General features: G+C 43.3%; 1 protein-coding gene across 7 annotated transcripts in view; it reads left to right on the top strand.

The window, feature by feature from the left end:
• ABLIM1 (actin binding LIM protein 1) overlaps positions 1-26261 on the top strand; it is a 308719-nt gene that overhangs the window by 166830 nt on the left and 115628 nt on the right. For all 7 annotated transcript variants that reach the window (XM_039237629.1, XM_039237635.1, XM_039237626.1 and 4 more), the window contains exons 3-4: positions 16215-16398; positions 20068-20177. In XM_039237629.1, the coding sequence (XP_039093560.1) occupies positions 16215-16398; positions 20068-20177 (294 nt within the window). The remainder of the gene's footprint in view (positions 1-16214; positions 16399-20067; positions 20178-26261) is intronic.

The raw sequence follows: 26261 nt of genomic DNA, 5'->3' as shown, positions 1-26261 counted from the left end.
CTCCCTCCCTCCCTCTCTCCCTCCCTCTCTCTTTCTCTCTCTCTCTCTTCTTTTCTTTTCTTTTCTCTTTCTTTCTTTCTTTCTTTTTTTTTTTCTTTCTTTCTTTCTTTCTATTAATAGACTTTGATTTTTAGTGTAGTTTAGGTTTACATAAAAAGTGAACAGAAACTACAGACCAGGGCCATCTCTCATACTTATTCAGAACTGTCACCTCCCACCATCTTGGCAGGTCTTCCTCTGTCTACAAAGACCCTTCTCCTCTCCACCCCTAGGACCCCCATTTTCTTCTCCTTCGCTCTCCTGACTCTACATTTTCTTAGCGTTTCTACTTCTTATGAATCCATTAGGATGGTTTCCCAGAAGAAACAGAAGTCCTCTTAAGGAATATGGTCTTTTCCTCTTAACCCACATGGCCCAGGCTGTGGCTAAGTCTTAAAACAACAGTTTGTTTTCTTCCCATTACATCTAAAGCAGAAATGTCATGTCCAGATAGTAAGCTAATATCCCAGGACAGAGGATTTGGGGTAGAGACCAGTTGCTAAAACAAGCCTGGGCTTTTGGACAAGAGCTGGCCAAGTGCAGAGGAAGAACATTCAGATTCTGACTATGATTTGGGGGGCAGACAGAGTTTGTCCCTCACGTCTCTCCCCTCCCACACACCCTACTTTCCTCCACTCAAATACCTCGTTGCCAAAGCCTCATAGTTCTTGAATGGGACCAAAGGTAGGTAGCCTTCCACAATTAGAAAAAACATCCTAAAATGCAGATACATATGGGAATAAAGAGCAGAGATGAACTCTTTCACTAGCATTGGATTTTGAAAGGAGACAGAGAAAGAAGACACTGAACATCTTACACGAGAGCCAAATACATATGAAGGTAGGAAAGGGTTGCTTCGGAGAGAGCACAAACTTAAGCCAGTGATCAGTCCATGAGTTTGCAGGGGTAACTGTAACAGGATCAAGGTTGGTGAGCAGGAATTTTGCTGGTGAACCCATCTCACTCCCTAAAATGTCTGACATCTTGGGACCTGATGGTCTAGGAGTTATTTATCCAATTAGAAAATGTTAATTGGACACACACTCCTTGTGGGATATTATGATAAGTGCTGAAAATAGGGAGAGCCACCATACCATGTTTGTCCTCAAAGATCTCATAGGGTATTTGGAAAGACATACAAATAAGCAACATTTATGATACTGGGTAATAAGTGTTGAGACGGAGAAGTATATAGGATGCAGACTGGAAGCAGAGACTCAGGGGAGAGAGAATGGTAGTTGATGTGGAAGTAGTGTAGGGTAGCAGCAGGAAAATAGAGGGCAGATTTAGGAAACATTTAAAGTTAAGGTTGATAGGATTTGGTGACCGTATGTGAGGAATGAAGAATGATCCAGGGTTCCAGTTGGACTGCCTGTGTGGACAGATGGCTGCCACCCCCTGAGGAAGTACAGGAGCATGGGATGGGGTAGTTCAAGGCAGAGAGTTTAGCTTGGGATACATTGAGGCTGAGGACACTTGGTGCATTCAGAGTCTAGTAGGTTAGGCACTCAGGTAGATACTGGTTTGTGTTAGGAGGAAGGGTTTTTTTTTGTTTGTTTGTTTGTTTTTAATTCTTTTATTAAGTAAACTCTACCCCCAGGGTGCCTAGGTGGCTCAGTCGGTTTAGCATCTGACTCTTGGCTTCTTCTCAGGTCATGATCTCACAGTTCTTGAGTCCGAACCCTGCATATGGCTCTGTGCTGACAGTGTGGAGCCTGCTTGGGATTCTCTCTCTGCCTCTCCCTCTCTCTCTGCCCCTCCCCTTCCCAAAATAAATAAATAAACTTGAAAAACAGAAAGAAAGAAAAAGGTTCTTCTATATATGTATAAAAAGTAAACTCTGCCCCCAACATGGGGCTCAAACTCATGACCCTGAGATCAAGAGTCACATGCTCTACTGACCCAGCCAGCCAGGCTCCTTAGGAAGAAAGATCTGAAAGTATTTTGGCACCTAGAGAGTGGCTGAAGCTAGATGATTGTGAGTGGCATTGCCCTTGGAAAGGGCAAAAGGGAGGAAGTGAGCAATAACCAATGCCAGCATCCAAAGTAGAACCCAATTTCCATTTGTAACCTTGGGAAACATACCCACCTGCTAATGAGACAAGGGAAGTATTTCAATTAACATATAGTTTCCATAATTAAAAGAAAAGGAGATCCCAACAACTTCTGTTATTCTCTGTAATGACCCAATGGGAGTAAAATATGACTGCAGGGTTCTGGATGGCACTGTGCTCTGTCTTCAGTATTCAGCAGCTTTGTTTCTCCTCTTCTCCAATTAGTGACAATCATCTCACCAAATTAGAATTTTATTTCCTTAATGCTCTCTGCTCCTTCTGATATTGTTCCAGTGGCACAATCGTTTTTTAAATTACCGCATTGTCTTCATCATATAAGTTGTAATAATGCTCAATGAGAGAATAAGAAATTCATTTAAATATTATATAGTTAATATTTAATCAATTATATATTCAGTATTTAATTGTAATTATATATAGTTTATCATATTGATATATTACATTGTTATAATTTTTATTATTTATCTCAAGCATTTGTTTAAAGTAATGCCCTAAATTCATTTTTCTGCCCCAAAGTTCTAGAGCATTTAGAAAAGATTGGGGACCAGAAGATCAAGAGGGGCTGTTGGGCAAATATTTTGTATTCAGTGCACCTTTCCTAGACTGTCCTGTGTAAGATTTTTAACTATTCCCTATATCACATTTCTCCCTACTTTATCTTTTTATTTCCTTAACATTTATCATTATGTAACATATCTTACTCATTTATCTTCACCCTCTACTAGAGAGTAAGCTCTTTGAGGGTAGAGATTTTGGTCTGTTTTGTTCACTGCTGTGTACCCGGAGCCTAGCAGAATGCCCAACATGGTGGATGCTCAGAGAGGTGAATGGATGGCCAAGTGAATGAACGAAAGAATAATAACCATATATTTCTTTGGAACTTGAGTATTCGTAAGTGTTTCTAATGGCATCGCTAGTCAACAAGATTTAGCACGTGCTAAAGGTGATAACTGTCCTCACCTAGTTATTAGGCAGTAACATCATCTTCCAAAAAGAAGGGTATAATGTTTATAGCAGCACTGTCAACAAAAGCCAAAGTATGGAAAGAGCCGAAATGTCCATTGGATGGATGGATGAATGGATAAAGATGTTGTATGTATATGTGTGTGTATATATGTGTGTGTGTGTATACATATATATATGTGTATATATATACACAATGGAGTATTACCTGGCAATCACAGAGAATGAAATCTTGCCATTTGCAATACCATGGAAGGAACTAGAGGGTATTATTATGCCAAGAGAAATTAGCCAGAGAAAGACAAATATCATATGACTTCACTTATGTGGGACTTAAGATACAAAACAGATGAACACAGGGGAAGGAAAGCAAAAATAATATGAAAACAGGGAGGGGGAACAAAATGTAAAGTCTCTGAAATACAGAGAACAAAGTAAGGGTTGCTGGAGGGCTTGTGGGTGGGGGGATGGGCTAAGTGGACGAGGGGCACTATGGAGGGCACTTGTTGGGATGAGCACTGGGTGTTATATGTCGAGGGTGAATCACTGGATTCTACTCCTGAAATCATTATTGCACTATATGCTGACTAACTTGGATATAAGTTTAAATTAACTAATTAATTAAAAATAAATAATAAAATTAAATTAAATTTAAAAAGAAGGGGTGTGAGTACAGCTTTCTGTCATTGATGCCAGAGCCGTGTGTCTGCCCGGCAGGTGGGACAGCTAAGAGACAGTACGGAAGGCTACAGTCAGACAGCTGTTGGTAAGGATGTTGCTGCTGCTTAGTTTCTTATACTGCTTTAGATCCGGTGCTTTCCCCTCTGGCTTTGCCTCGGCAGACGGGATATGGGTTATTTTCAGGCTCAAGTGGAAAACGGATAAAATCCCAGTAAGTAAAATGGAAGCAGTTTCCTATATCCCCTAAGAGCTGAGCTTGGGCTTTTAATACCTATTTAGAGACTATTAGTCATTCAGAAAGTGATTAAAAGGCAGAATTAACCAGCACGCAAGGAAAACAATTCTTTTACAAATATGGTCCCTCCTCACAGCAAATGAGAAACCACTTGTATGCTTTCTTTTGTTTATAAAGGACAAGCCTTTTGAATTTTGTACTATCTTAAAGTGTTATCTGTGAAGTAAATACAATTTAGGTTTTTAAATAGTTGAGGCTTTGAATTCCAAGCTGGAACAGAATAAGAGCTCATAAATTCTCCAAAATACACTGCTTAACAATTCCTCTTCTTTCTTTTAAATAGTTTATTGTCAAGTTGGTTCCCATATAACACCCAGTGCCCATCCCCACAAGTGCCCTCCTCCATGCCCATCCCCCCCTCCCCTCCCCCCCCATACCTATCAGTCCTCAGTTTGTTCTCAGGATTCAAGAGTCTCTCATGGTTTGTCTCCCTCCCTCTCCCCCACCATTTCCCCCCTTCTTCTCCCCCACGGTCCTCCGTTAAGTTCCTCCTAATCCTCCTATACGTGCAAACATATGTTTTTTGTCCTTCTCTGCCTGACTTATTTCGCTTAGCATAACACCCTCAAGGTCCATCCATGTTGCTACACGTGGCCAGATTTCATTCTTTCTCATTGCCATGTAGTATTCCATGGTATAGATCAACCACATCTTCTTGATCCATTCGTCCGCTGTACAAACATCCTTGAAAAGAAAATTCAGAAAAATGACTACTAGCGCCCCTGCTCACAAGAGCCCCCTGGATACTTGTCTCCCAGTAAGAGTCAGAATTGTTAACAGGGGCACTAGTAGCCGTTTGTTCTGAATTTTCTTTTCAACGATGTTTGTACAGCCAACAGCCTTGGAAGACAGAGATAGTGTCTCCACCTGGAGCAGAGGGTAGGTTTGTTTGCTGTCTAGAATAATCGAGCAAAGGTTGGAGAGGTTTGCTTGCAGCTCATTAGGGGTTTCCTAAGCCCAGGCTTCTTTAGCTGCGACACACACTCATCGCACACGCACCTACTTCTCTTCCTTCTGGGGACTTCTGGGGCTTGGAAGACCAGTAATGGAAACAGAGCTCACATTGCCTCTGTCAGTATTGAAGTTTTTCACTGCTGACCCCGGGGTTATGTCTTCTGTCAGCACCCGTAAAACCAGGGGGAGGCTCACTTGTTCGCATCTAAGTCAAACCTCAGGTTCTTTACGGTTCTTGACAACTCTCAGTTCATGTCCTTGAAAACTTCTTTCTTTCTTTTTTTAAATTTTTTACTGTTTTAATTTATTTTTGAAAGTTAGAGAGAGAGGGACAGAATGTGGGGTAGGGCAGAGAGAGAGAGGGAGACCTAGAATCTGAAGCAGGCCCCAGGCTCTAAGCTGTCAGCACAGAGCCCGCCACGAGGCACGAACTCACAAAACACGAGATCATGACCTGAGCCGAAGTCAGATGCCTAACAGACTGAGCCACCATGAAAGGCGCCCTTTGAAAACTTATTTCTTGAGAAAGGGTAGGCTGAAGTTAACCCACCTTGACTGAAGAAGTACACCTTTTCTAAGAAAATGATTTGAACAACAAAGGTTATGGGAGTGTTTATACTTATAGAGGAGGAAGGAAAACTGAGACTTTGCTTAGGCATTTTTTAAAATGTTTGTTTATTTTGAGAGAGAGAGGGAGAGAGCAGGGGAGGGGCAGAGAAAGAGAGAATCCTAAGCAGGCTCCATACTGACAGCACAGAGCCTGATGCAGAGCTCCAGCTCACAAGCCATGAGATCGTGATCTGAGCCAAAATCAAGAGTCGGCTCAAATGACTGAGCCCCTGAGGTGCCCCTCCTCAGGCATTTTTAAAGCAAGCATTGAACCTGTTACACTGCTGTTAGTTTCATCTCCTGACACTGAACCCCAGAGCACCCCGTGCTCAGGCCTCACCTATTTGTCTGATTCCTTGGACTTCCCAGCCTGCAAAACTGTTGTTTATAAGATACCTGGTCGACAGTATTTTGCAATAGCAGCCTGAATGGACGAAGATAGGACATTAATGAGGCATTCAAATAATCGTACAAATATGACTTACTGGCTGTGATCAGTGCAATAAAGGGAAAATAAAAAGAGCTGCATGAACAAAGATGTGAGCCTGCGGCAGGGGAATCTTGGTGTGTTTGTGGTGGGGGGAGGGGCAGGTGGTCAGGAGAGAGTCCCACACCCCACCCCCATCTCTAAAAAGAGAAATTTGAACCAACAGATAATGGATAAAAAATACAACCACCACCTAATTCCTCCTAGTAATAAAAGTCAACTAAATGGACTTCATTATTCCAAAGAATAGATTTGTATTCTTTTCTTACTAAAAATCACTTGATTTTGTGTAAACCAACCTAGGAATATTGGTGCTTGAGCCTTTCATATCTTTACCACGTGAAACGTTTGTAGAGCGTCTATCACCCATCCATTTAGCATGTAGAGGGCTGAGAGGTGTATATGGCATGATATTTACCTCTGAAGAACGTGTGAGCTGGTGGCAAGCAATGTGCTTACTAGGGGAACCGTCACTGGCAGCAGACAGGTGCAGGCAAGCGATCTGGGGTCCAGGCGCGCTGAGTCAGAGGCTACAGAGGGCACCCAGAGCTCAGTGGTCTGAGGATGTTGCCAGGGAGGAAACCGCATTTAATAAAGCACGGATCCTGCAGCAAACTTAATAACCTTCCCAGGACCAGAAATGGCGTGCATGCTAGTTTTGGTCCGGGGTAGGGGCTGCATTCTTCAAGGCAGCGGATGGTGAAGATGAGGGTGCAGGTATAGTTGACATTGGCCTTCATTCAGGCAAACAACTTCCTACAAAAGCAAATGGAACCATGATTTTCCCATTGTCCTTGGAAAGATGGCATTTTTAAACACTAATTATAGTAGCTATTCCTTTTCAAAAATGGAATTACTGTTAATGTGTTATTTATAGCCACATAGTTTTAAAAAGACTTCTGAACATTGGGTGTCTGTGGAAAATTTTGAAAATCTGATCACGTAAACCCTTCCCTCAAGGTAGCATCGGCAGAAATTGTCATATTGGATTATATTTTTTTAAATGTATTCATGTTTATTTATTTATTTTTGAGAGAGAAAGAGAGCGAACAGGAGAGGCACAGAGAGAGAGGGAGACACAGAATCTGAAGCAGCCTCCAGGCTCTGAGCTGCCAGCACAGCCCAATGCGGGACTCGAACCCATGAACCGGGAGATCATGACCTGAGCCAAAGTTGGATGCTTAACCGACTGAGCCACCCAGGTGCCCCTGGATTATGTTTTAATAGAGACTTGCCACTTAGCAATATGAATCTCGACTGTATGTTAGAGGATATAGAAAATGCCACCTTTTGATGGCTTTAAAAAACTCTTTGGCCTCTGTAATATTGAATTCATCAAGAGAGCCTGTAAACATCAAACTTATTTTTGTTTGTTTATTGAGAGAGAGAGAGAGCGTGAGCAGGGGGAAGGGCAGAGAGAGAAGGAGAGAGATAATCCCAATTGATTATGTTAGCTCAAAGTCCGACTCAGGGCTCTATCTCATGAACCTTGAGATCAAGACTTGACCATAAGTCAAGAGTCAGACATTTAACCGATTGAGCCACCCAGGCGCCCCAACATCAAACTATTTTTAAAAGGTTTATTTAAAACTATTAGAAAATTCAGGCTACAACTCTAACTAATGTCAGTGAATTGAAATAAATTTTTCAGGAATTACTCTTTAAAGACTAGATTTTGTAAAGGGGCTTGGGATAAGCATCCCATCTCTAATAGCACCTTCCATATTTGCCGCCATAGGGTTTAGAGATGTTTACCAGGTCAGGATCATTCCACGTAGAATATGTGCGTTTATAAAATGCAAGGATCTTGATGGAGTAAGAATGGATGAAAATTACAAGGTGGGGAGTTGAATAGACAGATTCAGGATTCTCTGTATTTAGTTTTTCAAAAGGAAAATTACATCATCTAATTTATATGCTGTAAGAACTAACTCTTTATATCTCATTTCCAAAATGAAATGGAACTTCAGAAAGTGGTAAAATTATGAATTTGATTTTCTTTCCATTGCAATGTAATCCCCGTGATTTGACCTAGGAAAAAGGCCGAGAAAGTAATATTATCACATTGTCCATATCCAAAAGAATAAGTGCACTTGCTATCCTGGATAGAAAGTCCATTTATTCTATCATAAAAATTTCCCACCCGTGGAAACAATACAGGCTGCACTGTAGCCATAATCATGTCTGTGGCTATAGCTGTGAGTTTATCTCACCTCCATCTCTTGGTGCATATAAAACAAATTTCCCCCTGCTTTGTCCTCCTTAGCTGGAAAAGAGCTGATTATTGATTTCCTTAAAATAACTCACTGTACACTTACAGACCATTATTACCTCCTTTTCTTTAGTCTAATCCCAATTTCATCTACTTTGTTTTTTTCTTAAGTGTTCTCTCCCAGCACTTTCATTATTCTTGTTGCTAACCTGTGAACCCACTCCAGTTCCTTCTCACTCCTCTGAGATGGTGGAGTTCTTAACCAGTCATAGTCTTATTCTCTGTAATCGGGTCCTTCCTGCTTACTGCTAAACACAAAGTAGGGCAGGGTCTAGTCCTTTACATAGCACATGTGCATTGGAAGTTCTCTTGATTGTTGGATTGCAGTTAATTTTAGTTGCTAAGAAAGTTCAGAGTCTTAAAAGGATTGAGAAGTTGGAGAAGGTGGGGTCACTGTCTTGGCACCACTATCTTGATGCCAGATAGGTGCTTTCAGAAGTAGAGATGCGGTACTGGGGCGCCTCAGTGGCTCAGCTGGTTAAGTGTGTGACTTCGGCTCAGGTCATGATCTCGCAGTTCGTGAGTTCAAGCCCCACACTGGGCTCTGTGCTGACCGCTCAGAGCCTGGACTCTGCTTTCGATTCTGTGTCTCCATCTCTTTCTGGCCCTCCCCTGCTCACGCTGTCTCTCAAAATAAAATGTAAAAAAAAAAACAAAAAAAAAAACCCAGAAGTAGAGACAGGGTTGGTTCAAAGTGAGGCTGAAATGACTTTGCTTGCCCAAGTTCTGAGCCCCGAGGAAGCAAAGCTGCAGGGAATTGAGGAGGCTGTGGCTTCACAAGGAGGTTGAGCCCGAGTGGGGCCAGGGAAGCAGGATGGGGTTGGCCGGAGGTGACAGGAGGTGTCTGTCCTGAAGGGCTGTGGGAGGCTCAGTTTGGAGGAAAGCACTGGTGTTAAGAGATGAGATGAACATTTGGTAGACACTGAGAGAGAAATATGAATCAGAATAATATCTTTGTTATTTGAGCTTGTTACAATTAATATTGTTTGCACATTGAATTCCACAAGTGTTAAAAAAAACAAACTTAATATATGATCAAAGATTTTATTAATAAGAGGTTCCAAAGTCATTTCTTTCCGTCTAAAGCTTTTGGCATATTATTATAAATATAAACTCTGATGTAAATATAAGCCCTCAAGTGCCTTGCTTTGGGGGCTCATTCTGCCATTGGGATTGACCTCTATCTTCTTTCTCAGAAATGATGCAGGGGCACCTAGGTGACTTGGATGATTGAGCATCCGACTCTTGATTTCGGCTCAGGTCATGATCCCAGGATTGTGGGATCAAGCCCCACGTCGGACTCTGCACTGAGCATGGAGCCTAAGACTCTCCCTCTCCCGCTGCCCCACCCCTGCTTGCACTCTAGCTTGCTCTCTCTCTCTCTCTCTCTCTCTCATACACACACACACACACACACACACACACACACACAAATGATTATTTAGAAGTTAATGTAAAAAAAACTATTTAAATATGTTTTTTGAGGCTTAGTATTTGCTTCCAGGATGGTGCATTAGCAAATAGTTATTTCTGGTGAGAATCTGCCCCCTCACATTATTGTTTGAGTCTCTGTTCTGCTATTTTGAGCTCTAGGCTACAGCGTATAGTACTTTTGAGCTTCAGGGTATGGTACCTTCAAACACATTGCTCTCAGTTTCAGAGCAACAGCAGATTCAGCGAGACCTCACACTGTAATGGAATTTTTGTGGTTTGGGAAGACCCTATGTTAAAGTCTACCTTTATATTTTCAATGAAGAAAGGATTTGAGGAAATGGAAAGGAATAGAATAACATCATGGATGAAATAAGATTCTTTTAAAATGGAGTTGGAGTAGAGGATGGAGGCAGAGAAGTTATTCGGTATTCACACTACTAATTGACCATGAAGTGCTTGGGAGTTCCATACCCCATGTTCATCCCACCCCCAGCTCAGCGCGTGGTGCCCTAGGAGAAGGCAGGGGTGGTGCTGGCCCAGGCAGGGTAGGGCAGGGTTTTGAGGAGGCTAATGGTAAAGTAGCACTTACTTCTGGAGCACATGGCCTTCATCGCCAGCCACAGCCATGACCCAGCAGCCATGCTGGCAAGGTCAGAAGGGTTCCTCTTAATCTGCGATGGCCTGACCAGCTGGCATAGCGCCAGACCAAAAACCCCATGCCTGCCCTAAAAAAGAGAAGAAAGGACCCCACCCCCTGAGGCTCCTGGCCCCCAATTAAAATTCTTGTGTTACCACATTGAAATCATTGGTCCCATGCGCTTAACGTCTCTCCCTCTCTTGCTGGTGTGAGTGGATTAAAGCACCAATGTGAGCCGTAGCCCAGCAGAGATGTTCAGTCTACTGATATAAAAGAAGAAAAAGTTTGCATTTTATCCCCAAGCCCACCTTTGGGGCGAGTTTTAAGTGTTACCTGTTCTCCTAAGTTTTGGGCAATGCGAACTAGGTGACAGGCAGATGGAATGTCACTGCAATGAATTTGTTGTAACATAAAAGGTTAACTGCCATTTTTAGAAAGTTGAAATCGCTGCTACCACAGCCCCGTTCATGCCACTAAAATACCGGTCTGTTTTCGCCCTTATTTGACATCTCCGTACTTTGTTCCCCTCCTAGTCCGTGGTATTTTTACAACCCAGGCAGCTCCTGTTAATTTTTTTTTTTTAAGATTTAAGAGCTTAAAACATGCCTGTTACTAATTTAACAGCTTTTATATAAAATTGCTTGGGCATACGTATTCTTGCCCAGTTAATGGTGTTCAGTAGTTTGCAGACAATGAATTCAAGAGCGTTCAGTCAGCAAGGCGTGTGGCTGACGGTGGCCGTGCCATGGGATGGCAAAGTAGGCAGGGTTCAGTGGGGCCCTGAGTGGGGCGTATTTTAAATAATTGATCATTGAGAAGAAAGCAATTAATCTCTTTCACTGGCAGCTCTTTCTTTTTTAATGAAACGAATCTGTGCATTTCCCTGAGCGTATGTTAACTATCAACTAGAACAAAGACAAATGGGGCACCCAAAGTTAAAAATCTAAATATATCCTACGGAAGTTTGACCTTCCTAATGGAGATTTTGTGATCATTTCTGTATGAAAGTTTTGCTTTGTGCCATCGGTTAGAAGTATTTGCTAAGCTGTTAATATGAAACAGACCAAAGGTTTTTTAAAGCTTTGGATATTTTTGGTTAGTATACGTGCTGCCGAAGAGAGCACTGGATATTTTTGGCTAAAGAGAGGAACCCCTTTGTCAAAGTGTTACTTTCTTTCCTTTTTTAGTTTAATTTTGTAATTATTATTTTAGAGAGAGGGGGAGAGCACGATCAGGGGAGAGGAGCAGAGAGAGAATCTTAAGCAGGCTCCATGTTTAACCTGATGTGAGGCTCAGTCCTCTGACCCTGGGATCATGACCAGAGCTGAAATCAAGAGTCAAGACACTCAACCAATTGAGCCACCCAGGTGCCCCTTTTAAAATTTTTAAAAACATTTTTGGGTCACCTGGGTGGCTCAGTCGGTTAAGTGTCCGACATCGGCTCAGGTCATGATCTCACGGTTCGTGGGTTTTGAGCCCTGCGTTGGGTTCTGTGCTGACAGCTCAGAGCCTAGATCCTGTCTTTGGATTCTGTGTCTCCCTCTCTCTCTGACCCTCCCCTGCTCACGCTGTCTCTCTCTCAAAAAGAAATAAATAAAACATTAAAATTTTTTTTTAATTTTTCAAAAGTTAATTATGACACACAAATATAGGATGAACGTGTATCAAAGATGTATTTAATATGTTAATGAGGGAGCCAGCCATATGGTCAAGCTGGTCAAAGGAGAACCAAAGGAACAGGCTATAAAGACATTCAAGAAAGAATGTCAGGATAAGACGTCAGGGTTTACGTATAAACTGATTAGCAGTCCAGCAGGACAACAACACTGGACAGAAATCATCTGCATCTACTGGACAAATATCTATAAGTTTCCATTAACTTTAAAGTCTGGGCTTTTAATCAATAGTACAGAGCTTGTCAAACACAGAGCCAGTGCCCTGGGTGATGAAATAATCCTTGCGTGACCTGCTAAGACTCAGCCGGGCACTGGAAGAACTTGCTTCTTGCCCTTACCTTGTTTGCGCTAATTTTTCTTAACATCTTATTATCTAAGTGAGCTTGCACTTATATGAGGTTCCTAGAATGGTCAGAGAAAGGAGGAGAATGGTGGCTGCCAGGGGCTGGGGGAGGGGGAATAGGGAGTTACTGCTTAACGGGTACAGAGTTTCAGTTGTGCAAGATGGAAGATGTTCTGATGTTGGAGGGCAGCGCTGATTGTACAACAATGGGAACAATGGTAATACTTCACACCACCGGACTGGACATTTAAAAATGCTGAAGATGGTTAAGTTTCGTGTTGTGTGTATTTTACCACGATTTTAAAGAATTAGATGAGCTGACACATCGGTATATGAAGAGAAAGTTAACAATTCTTCATCCTTCTGAGATCACCAACTTAGTAACCCTGTGTTTGTGTGTTAACTTCTCCTTGTTGATAAAAGCACGCATAGACCTTTTCAAAAAAAAAAAAAAAAAAGAATTAGATTATTAAAATTCTTTATTCTGTAACATGTTCTTTTCACTTAAGGATACATTGAAGACAGGCCTCTGGGCTGTAGATATTGCTCTAATCCATTCTATTTACTACCAGCTCCATAGACTGGCCATGCCACAATTTATTGAACTCTTGCACAACTGATGGGCATTCAGGTTGTTTCCAGTTGTGTTCTGTTGCATTTGCTAGTACACTGTACTATAAAATTGTTTATAATCGGTGAAGGCCAGAATCTCAGTAGTGACAACAAGAAGGCAGAGGAGGGCATGATTCAAAGGAACACTTTGTTGGGAAAACAGGTAGGATTTCGGGGATAGTTGAGAATTTTGGTTTTACGAGCGGAGAATGAATAGTCCTGACATTTTACTGAAAGAAGGAGTAGAAGAAGAACAGAAGGTTATAGAGGGATGGCTTAGAAGCAAGAGGGTAGAGTTTGTTTTTATTTTTTTAATGTTTATTTTTGAGACAGAGAGAGACAGACCTGAGTGGGGGAGGCACAGAAAGAGAGGGAGACACGGAATCTGAAGCAGGCTCTAGGCTCTGAGCTGTCAGCACAGAGTCTGACATGGGGCTTGAACTCATGAACTGTGGTATCATGACCTGAGTCAAAGCTAGATGCTTAACCAACTGAGCTACACGGGCGCCCCACGGAGTTTGTTTTTTAAAATACCAGGCTTGAGAGAGGCATGCTGTCCATGCCCACTGGGCAGCAAAAAATAAGGGTCTAAAGGCTTAGGGAAGACATCACAGATTCAGACACTGATCCTTTGCACAAAGCCATAGTTGAAACCTATGAGAGTAGATGAGATCTGTTCCCAGGGTGGCCTTCTTCTAGAGGAAGGAGGTAGCATTCCAGGCAGTTACCTGCATTTAAGGGTCTGGCTAAGGGGACTGAGAAGCTGTGTCAGAGGAGGAATAGCAAGTAAAGACCTTTGATGACCCCTGCCTGTGGGTCTTTCTTCAAACACTGGCTTCCCTGTGTATAAACCACCAAAACTAATGGCATGGTTTGATAAGCCAATTTGGGCCACTGCTTTGAATTTGAGGACTAGGCCACATCAAATCTCAAAGGGGTGCAGAGTTCACTTGTAGTTTGGCAACTCCCAACAGAAGCTACAAAGTTGTTTTTGAAGACTATATTAGGTTTATATAGATGGGGACTTTTAAAAAGGGCTCAGTTTCACAAGCCCATGTGAAGTAGAAAGTCTGCGGCAAATACAACCAGTTTCTACAACACTTAACAAGTAGCTCTGAAGCTATCTCGACAATCTGGATTAGCATAAAGATCACCCTATTGCCAGTAGATCTTTTTATAAAGGATCTGTGAATTTTTAAACGTACCCAAGGTGATTGGAGGGGAAAATTGGAGGGAGTTAGTTACCATAAGTCCAAAGCATTATTTTGTCACTTCTCATGGCTTTAAGAAATACCCATGTTTGAAAGAGCAAGAGAGTCATCAAAATAGCTGATGTCACGGAGGAGTGACATTGCGGGAAGCCTGCCAAGTATGACGCCGGATTCACTGTGTTCCTAGTCGTACCTTAGATACCTTGGTTGAAGATTCCTGAAGAAGAATCAAAAGGAGTAAAGATGAGGACTCTTACCATAAAATACTTTGTCATCTTGTGGGAAAACAAGATATGTACGTAGAAGAATATTGAAGAAACCTCTCTGGGGCGTTCTGCGCACCCCAGGGTTGCGTTCGTTGCTGTTGAAGGAATTTGCAGTCGGAGTGCAGTTAGTCCGTACCTGAGTTCCTCCGACCCTCAGGACCCGTTAGTTAAGGAAGAAGCAGGTGTGCGAACAGTGGGGACAGTGGCAAGTTAGAGGACACAGCAGGTGGTGAATGAGCGGTTTTCCAGGTAATGTGATCAGAGTCGTATTTATAAGGGTGGTCATTATCAGGCATGATGGACTCAGGCCATCATCTTGGGTTACTTGATTATAAATTGCAAAGAAGGAGGTTGTAGCTGTGGAGTGTGGATGTAAACAAAGACTGATGCTTCCGCAGTGGAAAGCTTCTTTGTAGGGTCTGTGTCACCTTGAAAATCTCTAATGGCTTGGAGTAGGAGAGATTGCTACCAAAGGGTGGGTGGGAGAGTAAGCAAAGTATTCCGGGAGAACCTCACTGTGCTTAGCGCTAGATCATCCAGAGGCATTGATCCAGAGGCATCACGGGAACTAATTAGAGGAGCATTGGAGGTGTTCAGAATTCTCAGGAAAGCTAGTTAGTGGTTGAGCATCCCTTCTCCCTGCCCACTGGGTGCCTATTCCAGAGGCTTCAGGAAGAATCAGGACAAATCCAGGATTCTGCCTAAGGCCCTTAACTGTGTAGGAATCGCTCAACCAAGGTTGGCATCAAGAGGGTGTGACTGGAGGTTCCCAGCCATGGCTGCTGCTTCTCAGTCCTTTGACAGCGCAAAGTCTCCACTCTCAGGGTTTGCCTTGGGCTTTATTTTTGGACAAGTGGCTGTGCCCTCTTTGGGTCTTGTCTGAACACGTAGGCCACGCCCAAGCCCCTGGCACCCGTGGACCTGCTTCTTTGAGCTGTGTCCACGATCCATAGCTGTATGGTTGCGAAAGAGACACCGAAATCCGGACGCAGTAAAGCATTCCCTTCTGCATGTACTGAGGTCCTGAACGACAGTTTTATCTTGGACATGTTCCCTTTTCTTTCCCTTTCACCTGTTCATTTTTATCTCTCCCTATAATATATAATCGACTTATCCTATTTACTGCACAAAGAGAAAATGAAACGTCCAAATTATTCATAGCTGTGGCAAAGTATTTTCGGAGTGTGAAAAAATGGACTCAGACATTTCTGCTACTGCTTTTGGTATGGTGGGAATTTATTACTCAGCCCAGTAACAGTCTTGGCCCAACCCAGCCGGTTGTGTGGGCAAGAAGTGGGTACCTTTCCTGAATCGCACTGCCAGAGATACCTTTGTTCCTATCTGAGACAGCATGAACCAATGGTATCTTTCCATCAAAGGCAGATTATCTCAGAATCTTCGACATACCGCAAAAGTCATTGAGACCCAGCCAATGAATTTTCCTTGTATGAGATATTTCATCCCTCCCAAAAGGAGGGATATGAAATGGGAGGGAGGCAAGAGAGAACTCAGAGCCCAACAATAAATAGCTCTTTGTACGAGTCCCCTCCCCTCACCCCAAGCCACTGAGATCATGGAGTAAGTTTGCAGCACGCAGTGGAAGGCATCTGCTGCCCAGCGGCGTGACGGATGATGACCAAATGTGAACTTGTGTCCACAGTGTGCGGCTGTGACCTGGCACAAGGGGGCTTCTTCATAAAGAACGGCGAGTACCTCTGCACCCTGGATTACCAGAGGATGTATGGGACGCGCTGCCATGGCTGTGGGGAGTTCGTGGAAGGAGAGGTGGTTACTGCCCTGGGCAAGACCTATCATCCCAACTGCTTTGCGTGTACTATCTGCAAGTAAGTGGTGGCTTCCCCTAACGGAGACGTGCTGGGTTCTGCTCTTCGAGCCTGGGATATACACCTTTTGTCTTGAACTTCCTTTTTCTGATGTATCCTCTAAAAAAAATTCTTCCTATTAGTTTGTCAGTCAAAAAAAGTAATTTCGTTGTGAAACTTAACACATGATGTCCTCTACTAAATAATATGACTGATTTTAAGTGGCTCGAAGCCAAGTGCAAAAGCAACTCTAAGTCGTGAAACCTTTTGAGCCGTGAAAACATTAGGAGGAAATGTCATAAGTGCTTGGAAAGATAAAGCTGATTTGGAAGTAGAAGTTCATACGGGTGTGGGTGTTTGAAACAGTCTCATTTACTCTGTAGCAGGGCCGGGCAGACTCTGCCCCATGGCCCAAAGTAGACCCAATACCTGTCTTTGTAAATCAAGTTTTATTGGGATGCAGCCACACCCATTGATTTACAGATGGCTCTTTATGGCTGCGTTTGAGCTCCGGTGTCAGAATTGGGTAGTTGTGACAGACTCCATAGGATTCTCAGAGGCTAAAAAAGTATTTACAACCTGGACTTTCAGAGGGACGCATTTACCAACCTCTGTTCTCTAGGCTCCTATAATCTGGCAAGGTTAAATCTTAATTGCCCAAACCAGCTTGGTTAAAATCAGTCAGAGAGAAGAAGGAAAGTATGGGATGCGTGAGCTGGGAAATGCAGTTTCATCATTGTTTTGTGTCTAATGCTACCCATTATTGAATTTAAGATGGCTTTGATTCCTCTGGGAGGAGAGTCACCAGCAAGGGTCAGCTGCTTTATTGATGAATCCTAGTCAGGCAGTCTCATTCCTCTTGGTGCGGTGCTGACTGCTGTATGGTCCAGTTCGCCGTGGCTTTGTTAAAAACTACAGTTCAGAGGACGTGAACTTGCTTTGTTTTCCAGCATTTCACGTTTCTAGGCCAGAGAGATGTAAACTCTAAAAGGTAAACTTAATTTTATATAATTAACTAACTAGGTAATACTCAGAGACGAATCCCAAGATTCGTATTCAGAGGCGTATCCCAAGATGAAATACACATAGTGAAATAATTATTGTCACTTTTTATAGCCATTAGTCCATTTCTCAATTATATTTTTTAAGTCATAATTTTTAAAACTTCTGAATTATTAAGCCAAAAATTTTTCTGTCTTTAATCCAAAGTAAAGCTGCCTCTTGACCTCTCCCTTTTCAGGCTGTAACCCACAGCCTGGTTAACAGCCTCTGCCTGGTGTTTGAGTCCCAAGTTTCTAGTCCAGCTTCCTGGGCTGATTTGAGACCGATGTGAGTTAGCTTTTCCAAGCCAATTGCTTCATCTGTAAAATAGGAGGCTGTGATGCGAGAGATTCCCCAAACCAGGATGGGCGTTGGACTTTTTCCCTGGAGAAGGTCTCTTTACAAATTATCTGTTTCTAGCTTTCCACCCCCAAACTCTCCTGCTGAGTTAGTAGTTTCTGGAGAGTTCCCAAGTATGATGTTACTCAGCCGGGTTGGAAGGCCCTAGCCCAGATACACTCTAAGAGCCCTCCTGATCCTCGCCTTGAGAGATCATTGTTCCCAAGTTGGTGATGAAGGAAAGACATCTGTTAGTGCTCGTCCCGCCTCTGGACCTTTGAGGCAGCATACAGGTACTCACCGTTGCTGCTGTCTTGCTGTTGCTGTGACTGCTGGGTGACCACGGTCCGCCCCAAGTGGAGGCCTCCTTTCTGGGTGACAGACTGCATTCATGTCGAATCTACTCTAACCCTCTTAGCAGTTCTGTGAAGTCAGCCAGGAATTAGTGTCCCTAATTATGAGTGACTCTGAGACTCGGAGCTTAAGGAACATTCCCAAGTTAACACTGCAAGGCTAAGATTTGAACTCAGGTTTCCTGACTCCAAATGCGGTTCTCTTTTTGTTTACACACATTTATGCAAATAACAGAAGGAAGTGAACCCATGTGGGCAGAGGACCCAGAGGGCGGAAGGGGGAACTATTGACGAGGGTCATTTATAAAATCATAAAACTCAAAATTTAAAAGACCTGACCTCGTGTGAGAACGAGACTGTGATTTGTCCCCTTGCAGATCCAGGTGGGATTCAAGTCTAAAAATACAAGCTTGGCTTAGAGGTTAGAGAGGCAGCTTAGGGGGTGCAATTTGAGGGGGTGCTCACGCTCAGGGCCATGCACGGAGTATCTGTACCTGAGAGTTAGGGCCCCCTCAATTGCCGTGCGTCAGATGCCTCACTGGCCTCCCCCTAGCCCTGACCCTCATCGGAGGCAAAGAAACTGCACTTGCTTTGATCGACCCTCTAACTTTTGATGCCCCGGCCACAGAGCTGTCTGGAGCCTTGTTCAGTTTCATTAATGAAGCGATAGGCCTGCTGGCATCTACCAGAGCAGGTTTGATTGTTAAAGTTAGAGAAGTCCTGAGTTGGATGCCACCTATAGCTGCCTGTGCCTGGTCTCCTGAGCTGGTCAACCCAGGGAAGTCACTTAACCTCTCTGGGCCTTATCTGAACAATGGAAAGTAACACAGCACCATGAGAGGGGAGGAGACTGCCTCAGCTCAGCACTTGTAAAACAAGGAGGGGGTTGGGGGATGTAAGAGCTCACAACTCTTCACGAAGCACATCTGTGGAGTTGTTTTAAGTCCAAATTTACTACCTGTGTGTGTATTACGGTTCATTACCCACTGTGAGGCAGCCGAAGGGCCACTTACAGGAGGAATCACAGCTGTGAAAGTAAAATTAGTTTGTTCTTAAGTAATTGCTCCTGACTCACACGTGTGGGGATGTTTTGCTTGTGAGTTTTGCATTTCCAAACTGACGGAATCGCACGTTTGAAAACGCCTGTTAATGAAGAGTATTGGCAAATTGACAATTACGAGTAAGCAGCCGTGGAAACTGTCATACACCTCTTTGTTAATGACGTTTCTTTTTGAAACGCTAGCTGCCTGCTGAACTGGCAGGAGAATAAACTGGTAACATACACACAGAGGCAACATTTTTGCAAAATGTCTGTTACTGATGAATGTCTAAAGCAAAAGGAAATGATCTCTGAAAAGAAGCTAATAGTTTGTTTGTTTTTTTTTAAATTAGACACTAAAAGTTGTTAAAGAGGTATTTCCAGCACTGTTGTATTTCTCCACGAGGGACTGGGTCTCCAGCACTGAAACCTCCAGTTGACCCAGTGAGATGTCTAGGACAAAGTCTAATTGGGCAGTGACCTCGCAGGTCTAGGGAACTGAAGGAGTTAATGCTTGACCTGTAACCAGTTCTCCTGGGGAGGGGCCTTGAGCTTGAATAGGAATGTATGGCATTTGAAATATTTCTTCTTGAAGGAGAAAATGGAAAATTTTCGTGTGTGTACCTGGTAGGTGACTTGTTGAAACATCCCTCCACTAAGGAGTAGAGAGGTAAATCGTTCCATTTTACTGTCTGGTGGCCGGTGGAAGCGACACGTTCTCGCTTCTTCTCAAAACGAGGCATGTTTATTTGTTTGGACTGCATCCGGCTGGCTGGCTTGGTTGAGACTGCATTTCAGACATTGTGGCTGGTGCTCCTCAAAGAAACGGATTGGCACCGGAGGGCAGCAAGCCGAAGGAGTAGGGAAAGAGATTAAGTTGCTGGAATAACCTTGAGGGCAATGTCTTTCTGTCTCCAGGCGCCCGTTTCCACCCGGAGACCGAGTCACGTTCAATGGGAGAGACTGCCTTTGTCAGCTGTGTGCGCAGCCAATGTCGTCCAGCCCTAAAGAAGCCTCCTGCTCCAGCAGTAAGTGCCCCGGCCACCCGCTGACATGAGTCCCTCATAGCCCAAAGGTAGCTTAGGCAAGTGCCTTCCTTTTTGTGAAACTGGCTGGAGCCAAGCAGAGTCCCCCGTCTGAGGCATTTGCAATTATAAAACGTGAAGCCCGCACTAAAACCCACGAGTAAGAAGCATTTCCCTGATTTCAAAGACATCAATAGAACTGGACATCAAACCGTGCATTTTGAGAGCAAAAAAGGGAAGAGAATGATAAGACTTTACACGAGAAATGCCCATTCCCTTAGTCTTGGAGGATGAGTTATGCGGACATTTGATGGTGGAGTGCAATAGCTCTGTGTGTTAAAAAAAAGCTGTACCCAGCGGTGGTTTATACTTACCCTTAATTCTTTATGTTTGTGATCCTTAAATATATATTCCCTTGGAGGGTTTCTGACACTTACTCATTGAGTTTGTTGAGCACCTACAATGTGCGCACTGGAGATACAGGGATGAACAAAGACTCCGCATCCGTGGGAAGCTTACTTGCTAGCAGGAACAAGCAGACCATAGATGCATACACAAAAATACTTAATATATGAAGAGAATAAAAGTAGGAAGAAAAAGTGGGGTAAAGGGCTGCGTTTATAGGGGGCGACTGGGGGAGACCTCTCTTAAAAACCTAAGGAGAATCTGAAGAAAGTGACACGAGATATACAAGTGGCATGGGATTTATAATTCCTCATGATGAGGTCTTGTGTGACCCGTGGGAATCTAGAGAAAACTAACTTGCCCCCAAACCTTCCCCCAGCTAACTTCCTAAGAGTACCGGTCAGTCACACTGTTTCTTCTAGTAAATACCATTGGGTAAGTCAGTGAACTTACTTATAAGCAATGAAACTCTGCTTCCAGCTCCTTCCTGGGACATTAGGAAGTAGACCAGAAGTTTGCCTTGGTTTCTGTGAATTTTGCCAGTCTTGGGGAGGGCTGGAATAAATCATTCCACTAAGCCCCTCCAGTCTCACTATATAAGAATGAAATCAGCCACTTCTCGTCTGGAGGAATTCTATGCAATCTACAGCAGGGATTCCAAATCTTTTTGTTAAAGAATAATCCTTACACTTAGAGAGAGAGAGAGAGAATGAGAGAATGTTCTGACCAAAGCAGATGCATAGAAATTGTATTTGACCATTGGGAGGAAAGAAGAAAATAAATGTATGAGGGTGCCTGATTCAACATGACTGGATCCTTGGCATGTGAATTTCTAAGTCCTGTTGATAAATCACAGCAGCCTGAATAGAATAAGAGTACAAAGCAGGCCCTAGTCCTAGACACCTCGGGGAGTTCTAGTGCTTCACTCTTCTTACCTGCCCTGCCCCAAGCAGATCACTGGGAAGGTGATCTGGGGTGGGACTTGTCACCCCATTATCTGGGAAGGCCTGAAAGTATACAGCCAAAAACTTTGGAGGAGTTCTTCAGTTTGGTTAAGAAGCAAAGGATTTGGGGCACCTGGGTGGCTCAGTTGGCTAAGTGTCCGACTTCAGCTTAGGTCACTATCTCACCGTTTGTGGGTTCGAGCCCCACATCAGGCTTGCTGCTGTCAACACAGAGCCCCCTTTGGATCCTCTGTGCCCCCATCTCTGTCTGCCCCTCCCCCCCCATACTCATTCTCTCTCTCTTTCAAAAATAAATAAACATTAAAAAAAAAAAAAAAAAGAGGGGCACCTGGGTGCCTCAGTCGGTTAGGCGTCCAACTTCGGCTCAGGTCATGATCTTGCAGTTTGTGAGTTCGAGCCCTGCATCGGGCTCTGTGCTGACAGCTCATCCTGCTTCGGATTCTGTGTCTCCCTCTCTCTCTGCCTCTCCCCTGCTCATGCTCTGTCTCTCTCTGTCTCTCAATAATACGTAAACATTAAAAAAAATTTTTTAAGGAAAAAAAAAAGAAAGAAACGGAAGTAGATATTTTTAAAGGTTTCCTGTCCTCTTTGTCCGTGCAGTTGGGGAGCGGGATTCCTCATCACCGTGCTACCAAAATGGTTATTCCAATTTTTATTAAACTTGATTTTGCTTTATCTGTATTTTCCATCTTATATGACTTACATGTTATGCACACAATAAAGAAATAAAAATTTTAAGTGTAAAAATGTATCATACTCAAATTCATTTTATCTTTAATGCTAGATGTAATAACAGTTGCTCCTGTGCAAATTGTTGGACAAAATCATATTTTCTCCTTTGCCCTCAAAGGATGAAATCTCTTTTCTATGCAACTGCCTTGGTCAGAACAGTTTTATTTTCAACAAGTACTTGTCTATTTAGATCAGTACTGAAATAACATTTATGGGGCCCATATGTGGGTGTCTCTTAAAAAAAGAGTTCATATATATGGATACACATATGCAAAATACCCAAACCAGGCAGGCACACAAATACTAGAGCAAGGGAATTTTCAGCAGGTTGCTGAAATTCACTGGAGCATAATTAGAAAACACTTGGTTACTCTTTGTAATTCTTTTAAGAATTGTCCTATACATTAAACTATCCTTGTGTGACTTTAATTCTTACTTTAAAAATTTCTTAAACTTGGGACACGTGGGTGCCTCAATCGGTTGAGCGTCTGACTCTTGATCTCAGCTCAGGTCTTGATCTCAGGGCTGTGAGTTCAAGCCCCATGTTGGGCTCCACACTGGTCTCTGTGCTGGGCATGGAGCCTACTTTAAAAAAATAACTTAAACCTGGAAAATCTCCCTAAATCAAAGCAAAAAGTGAAATGCCTCTTTGATACTGTTCACAGAGTCAATGAAATAGATCAGAGAGCCAAGGTCCTCTTTCTCCTTTGAAATGTTCTTTGAAAAACGAATTTGCTCTTCTGAACTGCAATTTTATTTCACAATCGGTGGCTGGTTTCTCATCATCACTGAATAGGAGGTGAAAGACAGTGTGAGAGGAAGAGAAGAAGTAAAGGGTGGTCAACAGAAGCTAAGTCAGTGATGTGATGAGGATTCACACAGAGCAATTTCTGCTTGAGCCTCCTGGATAGGGGTGTGGTTTCTGCTACAGCCAATCAGGAGCTACCTTGTCTGCACTGCTCTGGTTTAGAGAAGACTCCCTGTGGGGTGCCTGTGATGTCATGGTGCTCCCTTCCACCTTACATTCTTTTCACCTTTATATGTATTTTGTCTTTTCATCGAACACTGTCAGAGTACTCACCGTGGATCAGGTCCTGTATAACTGGTCCATGCATTTTAACTGCTCCAGATGCCGTACTGTATACTTGATGTCTATGTCACAACATGGACACCACTTTAACATGGAACCTCGAACGGTGGCCTGACGTGTCCTCATGTTTACCTGAGTGTCCTGCCTCCTTTCTACACACCATAGCTGTCTTGCTTTTTTAGCAAGATTTGATGAATGGAAACCATCAGGAAGTTATTCATGGAAGCAAACTACTTCCCTTAATGATGATCGCCCCTGAATTAGTTAAAACTCTTGCTGCATCCAGTCCAGTGCAATTTGAATCCAATAAGCAATAAGCCTTCTATAACACGGAGTGATAGTAAAAATTTCTTCAGAGGATTGTGATGAACGTTAATTAAGCTGTTTTTACTGCTTAAAAACCAATTGCCCCGTCTAGCTGATCCACACTTTAAAAATTAAAAGCGACATCCAGAAGACATTAAGTCCTACTAGAAGGTCATGTGCACTAAGGCTTAATTTTTCTCCGGGCTTCACGTGTTTGCCAGCAGTTGAGGAACTGGATTCACAGGGGTTAAGGAGCCATTTGAGGAGGAGGTACGTGTGTGGTATCCTAGGGTGTAGGGAATCAGGTTTGGATTGTCGTTTCCTCCACGGCTTCTGTCTATTTCAGGCACCTGAGCAGGAGTGGGCTGCTGTCTACAATTACCTTTTCCATTTCAAAGGGTGTCTGACTAGTGTCTGATTGCGTGTGGGTTTGGTGGATTGACGAGGCGACCACCCACACACAGATACAGGCCAGCCCACCTTCCTCTCTCCCCACCTCTGCACAGCATTCTCATGATTCCAACTGCGGTAGGAATTCCTACAGGTATCGGGGCAAATGCTCTAGTTGGCCTGAATTTAAATCCTTTCAGATAAAGAATCATGTGCATGTTTTCAAAGGCGAGGAAGAACTTTTCCATTATTTTCCATTTCTATTCTGTGCAATAGCTTTTAATAGCTGCAAGGTAATTTTTATTTTATCTTAAATTCTCTCCCCAAAATCATCTGCAGGTTGAGTGGGACTTGTCTGCCGAGACGCCTAGCAATAGGCGGGGTAGTGATGAGCCGACGCTGCCGTCTGGCTGACTGGGTCAAGTCCTAGCTCTGCCTCTTGCTAGCAATCTCTTTACCTCCCCAGCCTCCATTGCCTTGTCTGTAAAATGGGATGGTAATAGTTACCTACCTTGTAGGAATTAAATGGGTACATGTATGAAAGTGCGGTTTAGCTGTAAGGCAGTAACTTCCTGTTCTGGCATTCATTTTTGAATATTTGTGTGAGGCCGTCACTCCTTTTTGTGACATTGCTTTTCACTCTGCTGTTCATGGTGTGTCTTTATCTGCTCATTGGATACCTTGCATCAGTTTAAAAACCAGTGAAGGTAGGAACACATCCGCACAGATAACCCATGGATTCTTGGAGTTTGACTCTTGGTGATGTGTTTTAGGGCAGGATCTCCAAAATCAGATCTGTGCCTCCTTGTTTACATACTTTTTTCCTGCGGGAGAGGATGTATGGGTTCTGAACATGTGGTGGCTGGTTTGAATCCCATTTCTACCACACACAGGCTGTGTAGCCTTGAAAGCTCAGTCTCTGCCTCCATTTGTTTTGTTTGCCTACAAAACAGGAAATAATAGTTCCTTTTTCAATGGATTGTTGTGCTGATTCATGTGAATAACATGTTTGAAAGATTCATGACATTTAATAAGCTCATCTGTATGCTCACCATTATTCTTTATGGAACTTACAAGACTAGAACTTGAGCTTTAGAGCCATTTAGAGCCAGAAAGGAACAAAAGAAGAAGGCAGAACATAATGGTTAAGAATATGGCCTCTACATTTTAGAAAGCCTGGGTTGGAATCTTTAAAAAACATTTATTAAATTTATTTTTTATTTTTTTTAACATTTATTTACTTTTGAGAGACAGAGAGACAGAGCATGAGCAGAGGAAGGCAGAGAGAGAGGGAGACACAGATTCTGAAGCAGGCTCCAGGCTCTGAGCTGTCAGCACGGAGCCCGATGCGGGCTCAAACTCACGAACCGCAAGGTCATGACCTGAGCCGAAGTGGGCTGCTTAACTGAGCCACTGAGGCGGCCCCCCCTCCCAAATTTTTTTTTAATGTTTATTTATTTTTGAGAGAGACAGACAGACAGAGTGCAAGTGGGAAAGGGAAAGAGAGAGAGGGAGACACAGAATCCGAAGCTGGCTCCAGGCTCTGAGCTGTCAGCACAGAGCCCGACGCGGGGCTCGAACTCACGGACCACGAGATTATGACCCGAGCTGAAGTCGGTAGCCTAACCAACGGAGCCACTCAGGCGCCCCAACTGGTTGGAATCTTAATCCTCCTTCTGCCTAGCCAGGGAGCCTTGGACAAGTTCTATGACATTTTAGAACCTTACTACCCTCGTCTAAGACTTGGAAAATAACTACATCCAGGGGTTATTATGAGAGTTGAATGAAATAGTGCAAGAGAGGACAGTCTAAATGTGGAGACAGTTCTTCTAAAAACAGTGGAAGAGAACCCCTAACAGATGTAAGGCCTTGTTCTGTGTCCCAAGACATGAAACTGGAAACATAGAGTGACAGGGCCAGGTCTCACGAGGCCTTGGGAAGCCTGGCAGTGTGGAACTCCTGAGAATAGCTTTTAACCTAGAGGATGACCGGATGAAAACAATGTTCTAGAAAGATCCGTGTAGTAATGGTGGTAGTGGTATGCCAAACCGGTGACATGGGATCAGCCATTGAGGTTGGGGAGATCATTGATTGCGGGTAGAGGTAATAGCAGGGGACAAAGACGATGAATGTAAATGTCAGAGATACAGGTTGTCACTCATTCATTCAACAGACATTTCTTTGAGTACCAACAATATT

This window comes from Hyaena hyaena, unplaced genomic scaffold (assembly GCF_003009895.1).
Source record: "Hyaena hyaena isolate Hyena2069 unplaced genomic scaffold, ASM300989v1 scaffold_128, whole genome shotgun sequence".
Classification (NCBI taxonomy): Eukaryota; Metazoa; Chordata; class Mammalia; order Carnivora; family Hyaenidae; genus Hyaena; species Hyaena hyaena.
Note: the sequence above shows the minus strand (reverse complement) of the source record. Positions and strands in the feature narration are given on the sequence as shown.